The 13,505-nt window shown below is 39.6% G+C and overlaps 1 protein-coding gene across 1 annotated transcript; it reads right to left on the bottom strand.

Moving 5' to 3' along the window:
* Window positions 1-6,744: 6,744 nt before the first annotated feature.
* On the bottom strand, window positions 6,745-12,695 carry LOC122776001 (hyaluronidase-5-like). Its single transcript, XM_044036297.1, has 4 exons — window positions 12,324-12,695; window positions 9,269-10,231; window positions 7,876-7,965; window positions 6,745-7,767 (listed from the first exon to the last, which is right to left on the bottom strand). The coding sequence occupies exons 2-4, from the start codon at window positions 10,208-10,210 to the stop codon at window positions 7,357-7,359; spliced, it is 1,443 nt and encodes a 480-aa protein (XP_043892232.1). The 5' UTR covers window positions 10,211-10,231; window positions 12,324-12,695; the 3' UTR covers window positions 6,745-7,356.
* Window positions 12,696-13,505: the final 810 nt, after the last annotated feature.

Below are 13,505 nucleotides of genomic sequence, written 5' to 3'. Positions count from 1 at the left end.
TTGGCAAAGCACTTTATTCTGGGGAAAATCATACTCGGTGGTAGAAGAAGAGGAGGAAACCCAAACAAGGACAAGGAGCAGAGTAAGACTCTCTGTCGTCCAGAGGACACAACTGCCATTGTTGTTTTTTTTACAGTTCATCGTCTTACACTCGGTCCAATGCACAATCCAACCTCCCTCCCTTAAGGACAGCAACTCAAAGCAACAACATTATTTATTATGGTTTTGTTTTGCTCAAAAAAGAAAAAAGCACGAGAACAAAACCCGACTTCACTTCTGGTGACCGTTTATTTGCTGTGTCACGCACAACTCGGCTGTTTCCGTCTCTTTCCCACTTTTTTTTTTCCGTCATCACGCAAGCCACTGCCCAGCCAGGGTAGAACACAGCGTGCCATTGTCTTTGTCTCCTGTTGTCATGACAACAGGAGGAGTTTTCCTCAGCTGGCTGCCATGGTGAACAGTGCGACAGTAGCACATACATGGAGGCTCACTCACTCACTCTTGCCCTGCTTTGCCCTGTTTACTGCACGTTTGGTAAACAAGGCAAAGAAGTGATGTTACAGATTTACTGAGGTGTGTTGTTCTGACCTGAAGATTGTAGCCACTTTTATTAGGCTTGCCTAATCAAATCTATTTCTCTATATGATTACAGTATCTTAATATAATATAATAAAATTAATATAATATATAATAAGTTTCTTTATCGAGCCGTCAGGCCACACTAAAGTTGTTTTTAGCTTGTGACGACACAGAAGCTGCTGCTTTGTTTGGTAAGTTTGTGTCAGGTAGGTCTATCCGAACACTGAAGTCACAAAATAACACATTTGAACTCACTGATGGAGGCAGCAGTGGAACAATAACAACTCCTGTGTGCCTTGTAAAATGTAAAATAGCCAAATTTCTGTATGGAGTTTGGTTTGCGAGGGAGTGAGCGGTTTACAAAGCGACACAAACTTCCGTTTGGGGATAAAAGAACTCTCCAATCTCACTCTTAAAAATAAGGTTGTTGTTGTTTTTACCTGGCAAAACATTCAGAACAAGTTCCTATTTTCAATGTGCCAGAAAACACTTGTGAAGAGGGAGAAAAACAGTCTCAAATTATTGGTTAAACATTAACAAGTGTCAATAAGAATTGTCTTTAAAAGCAGAGACAGAGTTTTTTTTTGGTCCAATCATTTGATGCAACAATTGAAAAGTTTTATATTTTAACATTAGAGAAAGCACTCAGGGGGTGCTCACAGGGTCATAGAGTCTCCTGTCCTTCAAGGTTAACAGTTAGAACCCTAACCCTTAAATCCTGAATCAGGATTTGTACATGGATCACAACCACAATCTAATCATTTCTTCCTTGGGCCATACAGGACCCCGCCCCTTTGTCTGCTCACAGACAAAAGCCAAGGTAATAATTATACATCAAATCTGCACCGTTAAATATTGTTTAATATTATTAACTGTAGTTTTTATTTCATCGCTCCAAATGTGATGCCTCTAATGAACAATATTCTTACTCTAGATTGTTGTGCATTTGTTTTCATATGAATTCTACTCATCATCTGAGATTTAAAAATGCCTTTCACACACTCGGTTAACGACAATGTTCTCGTCCAATTGTATTCAAAGCAGAATCGCCCAGAGAGGACTCTTTGTAAGGAAACTGCATTCGTCCCTAATCGTCCTTTTGGCTTTGATTTGCTCTCTGGCATCAAACGTGTGCGTCCAAGTCTTTTGTGACCGAGGCTGGCGGCCCCAGTCCCTGCTCCAGTAATTAGACAGCCCCATTCATTCAGAAACAATGGGGTGGCGGGTACACTGAGGCTCTGCTACTAAACAAGCTGCTCACTGACCTTCTCCTAACTGCTCCCAGGGCTGTTTTCTGGGATGAGAGGACATCCTGGGAGTGCTGGAATCACCGGCCCCTGATTGGTGGACAGTAGCCAGGTTACGAAGGAAACGAAAGCCGGTCGTCCTAGGATTGTGCGGATGATGCAGGTAATGTAACTTCTGTCTGCAAAGACAAAACAAAAACCCACAAAGAGTCACAAAACATGAAGTTACGAGCTGCACTTTACCTGGAGGCATCAACAAGTCAAATCAAGTGTCACTTTCTCATGTTTATCTGAAGCAGGTTTAAAAACGGTCCCGCAATAAATCAATAAATCAATATGTCCTCCCTCTGATGTTTGTTTTTAAACTGTTTCAGGACATGAGGTGGAGGAACCATGGGTACGTTTGACAAACACTGAGGATGATTGAGTGTCATTAAGTGATTCTTTCTTGTTTGGGTTTGAAGCAGTTGAATCGCTTTGTTACTGTACAGTAAACGCTAGGTTAATGTGATAAGTAGGGGCCACGTGGTTCACAGCCCCGTCGGAACAAGGGACTTTCTGCATGTAGTTTGGGTGGGGTTTCTCAACATGCAGATTTGGGGATTAGGTAAATTGGATACTCTTAATTGTCACGTGAGAGTGAACGGCTGTTTGTCTCTATGTGGCCCTGTGATGGACTGGTGACCTCTCCTGGGTGTGACCCCAACTTTTGCCCTATGTCAGCTGGGATTAGCACCCTTATACCCTTATATGGAGGATAAAGTGGTAGATAGTGGATGGTACGATGGTTCCTAGAGGATTCATTTCTTTTACCTTTCGTGCCCAGCAGCCTGAGCATGTAAGCATGCGATGTCTCGCAGAGCTTTACGGTCAAAGGCTTCTTGCTCTTCCTTCATCATCACAGTGGATCATCTGCCTCCCGTTTTTATTATTCAGTGAAAAGACCTAGGAATTTATTCAAATGTAATGTTTTATGACTGAAACCATCATCAGAGGCCTTTAGATGCAGCGTCCAAAACTCAGGATAAAGAAACAAACAGTGTCTGCATTTTTAAAACACAAGCTGGAATCGGTTTGTTGATCGCCGCATGGTTTTTGTTGGTGTTGTTGCCGGGAGCTGATTTCTAATTGCATTCCTCTCGATAGTGCAGAGTGAAATATGGGGAGGAGAGGATGAGGGATGAGGAGGGGGGCACACACAAAGGAGGGGTGTTATTCTCATAGTGAAGCATCAGTTTAGGCAGTGGGGTGTTCAGTCACAGCCGGTGACCTAGAAATGTTGCTACAATCCCCAACAAAGGAAGAGAATCAGGACAATTAAGCTTTCATCCCCACCCCCTTGTCCACACTTTCCATCCGACAGAGCAGATAATGCAGGCAGGATGATGACTGTGCCGAGCCAAACTGGGCCGGGTTGGAGCAGGCTGTTAGTGAGCAGTCTGAATGTTTGAATGTTTTCTTTCTCAGCAGCTCATTTTCCCACTATACATACGCCGTATAGGCACAGATAGAACATTAATGGCTAATGCAAAATAAGTATGATATTTGCAACTCCACAGAACTCCCGTTTTTGAAGCCTCGAGATTCGCAATTTGAGCGGCGCCATGATAACTTTTTGCAACTGGAAATTCACCTGCGACCCCCCCATGTGTGTGGGGGGGGTTTCCTCTCACAATCCAAAAACATGCAGATTTGGGGATTAGGGAAATTGGATACTGTAAACTGACTGTGACTGTGAGTGTGAGAGTGGATGGTTGTTTGTCTGTCCAGGGTGTCAGCTGAGATTGGCACAGCAACCCTCATGTGGAGGATAACGTGATGGATGAATGGGAAAATGACCTACAAAACTGACATTGTGTGCTATTAAAGAAAAGTTGAACTCATCAGGTACAAGTGAGAAATAAGCTTATTCTCTCTGTAACTAGTGGAGTCGCCCCCTGGTGGCTGCTTCCTTCATACTGTCTGGGCTTCACTTTTCAGGTGCAGGTCACAGCAGAATTTAGATCCCTGGCATGAAATATTCATACAGCGCGTACAACAGTGAGGCCGTTCATCAGAGCAGCTCTGTCGCTCTGTGAACCGGATTCCACTGAAGGACCAGCTGATGCTGACCGGTCCTGCATATGGATGAGAGTGACGTGAGATGAAGTCAAACACGCTGTGACATAAAATCTCACTGTGCTCAGGAATGCAGACACACAGAGCGTGTTTTACCACCAAGTTATTATGGACTTTCCCCCGTAACAGAGAATGAGTTATATTTTTCAACCGTCGCAGTGCTGTAATGTGTCATATTTAAGAAGACACACAATGCCAGTATCACAAGAATGTATTGTGTGAGCATGAGATACAGATATGTCAGTAATATCAGGAAAACATTTCCAAGTAAAAAGTAGAAAAAGTAGCTTGTTTGACAAGGGGACACAAAGTTTACATTCATTGTTAAAGGCAAACAAATTAAAAAGTGCTGACAGAATAAAATATGTGAACACATAATGTCGTCATCATTCATTGCCAAAGTTTACGGGTTACAGGATTTTTTTTTTTATTATTATTTTATCTTTATTTTCTTTTAAATACAAACCAACACTTTATACGTATACACAATACCTAATCAATTACAGTAACATGAGTAAATGCAATTCAACACTTTCCACCTCATAGATAGTATCATAAGGTTGTCTATTCCTGCTTAAAGTCAGTCATTTTCTGCTAAGATACTTGTACTTTTACTCAAGTATCCCTTTTAGGTACATTATACAAGAAGAGATTTGTTTGTCTCTGTGTTTTATACACAAACTCCCCGAGAGGAAGTTGTGCCTCAGAGACTGAACACATGGTAAAAACTCCCCTCTGAGCTATTATTCATTCATGATTCATTCAGTGACCCTGGATCACTACAGTGGGCTGGTGTGTTTGTGTGACTCCATGTGAATGAAGCTTCAGTCGCTGCTGAGACTGAAGGCACAAGATGAAAACACAGAGAGCCAACTAACTGTGGAAAATATAGAGGGGAGGAGTCCTTTCTTCATATCTTCATCAGACGCCAGCATTTGGGGTTTACTTTGACAATCCACCACTACAACACTTGCCATTAGTAATCTACACATACAACTAAACTAACACATAAAAATCACTGTTGCTCTTTTCTTGTGTGTCCATTTTAAGGTTGTAGCTGAATGCTATGCTTTTAAAGACAACACTGAAGTCAACACAGAAACAAACAATTAAGTTTAATAACGTCATTATAGAAGAGAAACAACACAATGTTCTGTGGATTTTTAGTGTTAAATGTTATGTAAGGATGAAGTTTTCTTTTCTCTTGGACTAGAAGAAACCACGTTGTTTCTCAAGCTCACACAGGACATCATGTCACACAAGCTTAAAACTTCATGTTATACCGTCATTGGCCAATTTATTAGGTACACATGCTCAACCACTTCAGCCACTGACATTGTGGAATGTGCATGAAAATCAATGTAATTGAATCATACTTGAGAAGAATTTGCAACTGTTTGTGTTACCTAAGGAGTAAAGAAGGTAATATGTGCTGAAATGTGTTTGTCAAACACATCATCTCAAAACCACTGAGGTTCAAGAGTGAAGACAGGAAAAGAGCTCTGGCTCCCCCTGCAGGACAACAATATTCAGTACAACACGGTTGCATGTTCATCAAACCAGCCAAAAAAACAAACTGTTTGTGTACTTTTCAAGAATTGCTATTGACAATTGTTATTTCTTAATATGTAATCTAATATTTAATATCAATCTACCTTCACAGCAAATTAAAATATGTGGAATAAGTAGAATAAGTAGAGTACATTATACTGTATGGAAGCCCATTTCTGCTACTTAATAAAGTAATATGTATTAGTAAGTCCATAATTGTGCGATAATAAGTCATAATTCGGACAAAGTATCTCAAAATTATGACTTAGCATCTCGTTATTATGATTAAGTATCTCATAATTATGACTTATCTCATAATTATGGGACACTCTCAAAATGATGACTGAGCAAGTCATCATTTTGAGTATCAAGTATCAAGTATCAAGTATCTCATTATTATTTACTGCCAGTTTTTGCAGTGTCTTTAAAACTCTGAAGTCTGTTATAATAATATTAACTTTTTACTCAAAACCCTAAAACTAGATGTAAGCTGTTGATTCGCCCACCGTCATCGTCACACCCACACACTGAACCAAGCTACCACAGTCTGTCAGTAAAGGAACCTGCTGACTTGGATTTAAATGTTCATTGTTTTGTAAGTGAAACAGGGTTATTAACTTATTAATGTTCTAATATTAATATTTATTCGCTGGTCTTTTTCAGTGGTGAACCTCTGTCTTATTGAATGCTGTCACTGGGTTTCTGTTGTTAGCAAAGTTGCTATGCTAACGTTAGCGAAATCGTACACAGAACGTTAGCCGCTCAACCGAGCACAGTTGTCATTTTAATGCTAAAAATGTCATATATGTGATAAATGTTCGAGGAAGACCTTTACCCGAGCTGGTGACTAAGCTAGGTAGCTTGTGTTAGTATTTTGGTAATAAAATACTACCTTTATTCATGTATTTATTTTGCTTTTTCCCCCAAGTTTATCAAAGGGAAAATGAAATCAATCTAGTCTGGCAGTAAAAGCTAATGAGCCATAACAAAGCCAGAGTGGATGCACCCAACCCTGAGGATAGTAGCCAAATATTTATCAGATCAAAATGGGGATGTTGTTTCTGTCCCTTGTTGACTTTTCATACTAAAAAGAAGTTAACACACTGGTTTCTTCTCCAGCTCCTGCTCACTGCCTCTATCACACTTTCCTCCCATCTACTGGTCATCATCTGGCTACCCTGCAGGAACAGGACAAATCTTCCCTTTTACCGTCCATCTGGAGAGGACCAAGAAGGAGTAAGTGAGTCTGTTGTTTTATTGGGTTTTTATTCAGTACTGTTTCATTCTAAGAAAAACTGAAAATTGAATCTCTCAGGATTGTCTGATGAGAACAGGAGTTAATACATCTATTTTGAAACACTGTCATGCATGTTTACAATGTTCACCATTTTCATATCATAACATTTGAGAATTAGCACAAACACCAGGTACCAGATCCTAACCCTAACCCACCAGGTTTCAGATGGAAGAAAAATAAGTCACATAAGTTGTTGTAATACATATCAGGGACATGAATGTCTTGACTCACCAGGACTTGTCCTCTGGTGATCATGAATTGAAAGCGATAGAGCAAGTGTACATTTCTACATAAATCTGCCTCCTGTGAAAAGTCCGTAGCTGACTTGGCTCGACCTATTCACACCACTGTATTTTAACATTGGCGATTACGGCATTACTTTGTGAGTTCAATATTTTCTCAGGTGGTACTTAATATAAAACTTTTGAGAACCAAAGCTCTAACAGGTTAATTCAGCGTCATGCACATTTAAAAAAAACTTTAATATATATATATATAATAAATATATTATATATATATTTAATAACAAGAAATAAACAACTAACACAATAAACAGTCATATCATCACATCATTACATACTTCAGACAGAGTAGTATCATCACCAGCATGAGGGAGCAGGGCCTGTCAGCACCTCTATTGCCCTTGACGAAGGCTTCATTAATGATATTGACTGTTGCAACCGATCTGCAAGGCTCTTTGGTGTAGCACATGCAGTCAAAGTGGTGGTCAAACCAGTTGATATCGTCCTGCGAGAGGCCACCGCTCACGGTAAGTGGGCCGCCTCTCCTAACCCGCTGGATTTGGTATCGACGTGGGTCAAGGTGGAGGTAGACGTCATCATCCCACCGCTTCCTCACGCAGCGACCTTTTCTCTGGCAAATCGCGTGGCTGCAGAGCTGTGTTGCCACGGAGACATTCATAATGTATTGGTTCATGACCTGCTCCAGGTGGCGTCGAGCGTCCAAGCAGGAGTCCTACAGGACATGGGATGTTAAGTTAGTTAGTTGTTGTCGGATTAAGTTGCAAACTATTGAATAAATTTAATCCTTCCAGGAAAACTACAATGTGATGCCAGTTTCTACCTCTGTATCAGTGACATTCATGTCTCCCCAGGAAATTACACCGGCAGCACCAAGAGCTGCAGCTTCTCCAATAGTGTTGACCAGATCAAACTGAAAAAACAAAGCAAAGTTCAAAAGTAATTGACATATAAAAAAGCCTTACCATTTCAAGCAAAATATGTTAACTCAGCTTTCTTTTTTGTCAGTCAGTAACAGCAAAATTTGCCTGCTTGGTTTTCAAATACTTTCTGGTGAAATGTTTCTTGTTAATGTGATAATGCTCAGGTATATGTCCCGATGTATAACAGAAATAGATGGTGGAGAATTAGCCCCCCATTGACTGTAAATGCAATTTTACACAGGACCTGAGGTCCGCACATTAGAACCTAAATACAATGCCAATATAGTTTAACCTTAAAAAAACAACATGGGAGTTACTAGGTTTCTGGTTGCTCCAAAAAGCAAAACATAATTAAAGCCTGCCCCACACTAGAGACGTGGGAAAATTATTGTAACCAATCTTCAATTTTTTTTAATCCTGAGAGTAGACAATCCAGTCAAGACGCAGGACCACATACTTGGCGCTTAATCAAACTATTTTGGGGAGGAGATTCCAGGGATTTGGGATCTCACACAAAGTTGCGTAATTTAACGACTTCAGAATATAAACAGACATGGAGGCGGACTGTTGGCATTTTCGGTTAAAAGCTGTTCAGTCTTAAATATCAGAACCAAGCCTCTGATGTGGCTGATTACGTTAAAATCATGTCTGTTAACCCCTCACACTACAGAACAATTTGGCCAGATAATCGGAAAAGCTAAATGTATGCTTTCTGAATGATTTACTATTTTATGTCCGTATACAGTTGTTCCGTGTTCATCTCAGTGTTTGTCAGGGAAGAGCAGACAGTTAGCATTTCAAATACTATCGCAGCTAAAGTTAATTGCATATTTATGTTGGTAACAAAACTTGCTAGGCATGTAGCTAGATAAATTGTGTTTAAATGCTTAAGTGAGACTCGTCAGACGCTTGCAGTTCATCAGTCTTATGGAGTCTGAAGCATATGGCTGTTGTAACATATGCTGTTAAATAAACCTGAAGTGACAGTTAACGATGCAAGATACTTACAAGGTCTGGCTGATTGCATGGGTGGTAATAATGTTATAAATAAATATAAACACGATATGAATAAAAACGCGAGTCAAACAACTCTGCAAGTAGCATTGCACATGGATATTCTATTTGAAGCAATGGAGCAAAACAGAGCTTTCTTCATCCAAGTTATTATGAGAGATGTAAAAACCTAGACGATAGTGGGCTTCCACAGTCTAGATAATAATTGGGAAATAGTGATACATTAATGTAAAGATTACAAAAAAATGTCTTATCTGACCAAGCACAGGTGTATCTGACCTCTGACATGTAGTCGTCGACACTGTCTTTGTACACAGGGCGGATGTAGGCATAAATGGGGGTAGAGTAGGAACTGTTGGAAAGCATTGACACTCTAATAGTCTCTTGGATTCGATGCCGGACAAATAGCTTGGCCTGCTGGGAGTCTCTGAGCACCAGCTCCAGATAAATGGATGGATAGAGAGCTGTGGACTCTCTCCAGAGCCATGTCAGCTCATCGTTCCTGTCTTTCTCAATCTCGGGACACTCTCCTGTAAAGCCTGCCATGTCCTGGTTGTAGTCATAGTTGTAGCAGTCAGGGTACAAGTAGTAACCCCAGAGTTTTTTGGGCCTCAGCCTCTTCCCAATGCGGATGGAGCGCAGGAAGTACCTCTTGGCTCCCCGTTCAAATACCATCTTTGCCCGGTCCTGTACTTCATCATTAGTCATGTTGGGGTTCTTCTTCTTGACTGTTTCAATTGAAATATCTCTGTAGATGTCTTTGCTGCCCCAGTTTCTAGCCCACTGTGGCCTCCACTCCTCAAAGTCAAGTATCGCAAGTCCTGGTTTGTCGGAAGGAATGTAATACTGAATGTCATTCTCGGCCTCCTCATGGTGCTCCTGAAGGTCAACCAGCTGTGGTAGACCGTCTTCATAAACCTCGCCAGTGTCTTCGTCCACGTAGGGGAAGATACCAAAGCGATCAGTGTAGAATATTGAGATGCTCTGGTCGGTTGCTGTTTTCAGCGTGCTGCTGATAAAATGGAAGTGGGTAAGATCGAGGGGCATGCCAAAGCGGATGTCACACAGCTCAGTTGGGGCATTCCACATGAAAAGGAAAGGTATATCAGGAAGGAGTGGAGGGTCTGTTCTTGTTAAGGCCTGGCACGAGCTCATCAGGGCCAACATAGTAAAGAAGATGAAGACTTGCTTTTTTTCATGAAGAATTTTCACCAGATTCATTTTAAATCAGGATTCTTGTCTCTGAAGAAGAGAACATGCAAACATTAGTCAGAGAAAATAGGTGGTTCTGCTACTTTCTATGCTCAAAATTTGTTGAAACTAGCAGAATTTGCTAGCTAATAGCTTTATCAATAGCATTAGTTAAATGAATGAATACGTTCAATGACAAATCCGAAATGTGCACGTTATCATTGTTTTCACGAGGGTAATAACCAAGTTGTGTTATTTATTATTGTCTTGTTAAATCTTATATTTATTTAAGTCTCACAATATACATTTTATTCTCATTTTCACATTTCCTATTACATTAAAAGTCTTTTTAAGCTTCTTCAGTACGGCAGAACAGAGGAGCCATAAGTTCATGTTAAGACATGGCGCTGGGCTGTTTTTTTGTGCGCACTGATACTGCACCAAATCTCTTTGACTTCAGGGCAGACTTATCTGTTTTTTTTAATATACTGTAGACAAAGATCTGACTAAGTTAATGTTTTCTCTTTGTTGCATTATTAAAATGAAACATGACTTCAGTAGCTGACCCCAGGGTTCTCTATTCAAAGCCAGATCAAACTAGCAATTTTAAAACATCGCTGCGTCAGAGAATTGAATTTCAAAATATGTAATGAACCATCTTTTTTGGATAGTAATATCAGACTGGGAGTCATAGTCATAGATATCAACCTATGAAGTAATTACTTTTTAATATCAATTAGTACAGTTGATCCATACTCAAATATCATCATGGCCACATGTTTTTGTGTTATTGTTCTATTGCTACTCTTCCTCAGCACGGCAAAACAGAGGAGCCATCAGTTCATGTTAAGACATGGAGCTGGACAAGTTTTTGTGACAGCACTGAGACGGCACCAAATCTCTTTGACTTCAGGGAAAACAGTTTTTTTTAATATCATAAAGACAAAGATCTCAATCAATAATTATTTTCCAATTGTTGCACAATATAATTGAAACATGACTTTAATAACTAAACCCCAGGGTTCTCCATTCAAAGCAACAAACCATCGAGAAAACAAGATGTTAAAACATTGCTGCCTGAGAGAACTGAATTTCAAAATAGGTCATAAACAAGATTTTTTGGATATGAATGCCAGGCTGGGAGTCATAATAGTAGATATCACTCTACCAACCTATGAAATAATTACTTTTTATATCAATTAGTAGAGATGAACATTTTATTTTTTTGAACAGCTGCTCCTCAAATATCGTCATGGTTATATGTTATTGTTTTATTGCTACACTTTATTTCTTTATTTCATAAAATTCTTTTTGTTATCACGATCTATTTTGCTAAGCAGACCCTCAATTATTTATTCATTCTAAAAGCTGAATAGTTATGGCGGTATGGTTATTAGTACTGGTTTCTAATAATAATCAACTCTCATGTTACTTGTGGCAGATTGAACATAAAGAGAGGATTGAAATCAAACACTTTAGAGATGCTCCAGATACTCTTCAATCTATTAATAGTACAATGTCCACAGTCCATCACTGTCATATCTTTGGCTTCCTAGAAACATAGATGGGAGAGACTTTATTGTCCTTAGTAAAGCACGTCACAGTCTTCAGTGGCATGGCAATACACGCACATAAACCACACAGGAAACCTCAGCCATTCCACATACAGTATACGCACCTAAAATTATTAGTTAGTATTGTCATTATTTATTAGGACAGACCTTAACAACATTCCCATCACAAGCACAAGACATCAGTCCACAATATTCCCAGTATTACACAGAGGCCCTCACTTTGTTGTAAAAGTAAGTACAACAAATACAATAGCATTATTTTAATCTTACTGTTTAATATAATTTCTTGAGACTTTATACCTGACATTACCATTATGGATTTAATAACTTATGATATCAATGACGACCGTTTTGTCCTGTTTGTTTGAATGACTGGGCTACTGGCAAAAACACTTGCTTTGAGCACCTTTTAACTTTTACACCTTTGAGCATTTTTAAATTACACTCCTGTCATGATATGTTTATGTCACAGCAGCAAGGGTGAACACAACTCCCAGTAAAACATACCTGTTAAACATCAGGAAAACCCCAGTAAAACTTAAACACTTAAACATCGACAGAACACCAACCTGCTATAAGGTCCAACCTCTCACCACTGAAACGCCGTCCTCCGTTAGTCCTGATGTTATTACTCGTAAAAATCACCCTCACTCTTCTGCTGGAATCTAAATAGCTAGTCTTTAAATACTCTGTTACATTAGAGGCGGGACACGTGTGGAAACTTGTCAGAGTTGAGAGACCTGCAGCCTTGAGGTGTTTTGAGTTTTATCGCGACGTCTTGATGTTTTTCATGCTGAGAGTGAGATCCCTCCTTCCTGCCTGGAGATCTGTAGGAGTTCCGGGACAATGACAATGTGTGGACACATGCCACTCACATTGGAGGCCTCTGTCCCAACATGCAAAGAATGCAGTGAGAGTTTGAACTTGGTCAGTTGTGGTCGGAAATGTACTTAACTGAAGGAAATCCACCTGGTTTCATCATGTGAATGATGAATCACATGAAGAGGAAGCATGGCTGGCTTCATCACACATGACAGAAAATAATAGAGAACCACTGGGTTAGGGTAAGGGCCCAGTGTTCTCTCAACTATAGTTATATGTGCATGTGTGTGTGTTTATCCTTATCAGTGTTTGTGGTGCATAAAGCGGTACTTCAAATGTTTGTCATGTTTTCCATGTCCAAATGTGGTCTGGCTGATCCTCACAGAGCTCTCTGTGCACATGGATATTTGCTGTTTCTGTACAACTAGAAATGTGTTTTGTATGAAATGTCTGTAGTCCTGGCACCTGAAGCACTCTGGTTAAAGTTCAATAAAGATGGTGGTTTAGGTTTAATTAAAAAAACAAATTGTGTCTGAATTCAGCTTTCTTCTTACTAAACCATAATGGGAATTTTTTCTCTAACCTCAACCATTTGTTGTAGTAGTCTGAACAGGAACACAAGACGGGCTGTTACTGCGAGCAATATCAGAAACCAAGTTTAAAACAACGTCATTACATTACATTGACTTTTTTAAAAAGAGGTCTATTAGCTTCTGCAGTATGATCACTTAACCTTTTTTTTTTATTTTGTATGCTTGTTATGCACCAATGACACCAGAACAAATTCCTTGTATGTGCAAATCATACTTGGCAATAAAGCTCTTCTGATTCTGATGTTAAATGATATATATAAAACAATGTAGGAATATAGGCTCCTAACATACACTATAAATCATCATACCAGTCATCGTGTTCATGTTGCATCACAG

This window comes from Solea senegalensis, linkage group LG10 (assembly GCF_019176455.1).
Source record: "Solea senegalensis isolate Sse05_10M linkage group LG10, IFAPA_SoseM_1, whole genome shotgun sequence".
Classification (NCBI taxonomy): Eukaryota; Metazoa; Chordata; class Actinopteri; order Pleuronectiformes; family Soleidae; genus Solea; species Solea senegalensis.
Note: the sequence above shows the minus strand (reverse complement) of the source record. Positions and strands in the feature narration are given on the sequence as shown.

Coding starts and splice junctions, on each gene's coding strand:
- LOC122776001 (XM_044036297.1), bottom strand. CDS start 10,210: ATGAATCTGGTGAAAATTCTTCATGAAAAAAAGCAAGTCTTCATCTTC. Junction 7,966..9,268: donor TCGACGACTACATGTCAGAG/GTCAGATACACC, acceptor TTGTTTTTTCAG/TTTGATCTGGTCAACACTAT. Junction 7,768..7,875: donor TGAATGTCACTGATACAGAG/GTAGAAACTGGC, acceptor CATGTCCTGTAG/GACTCCTGCTTGGACGCTCG.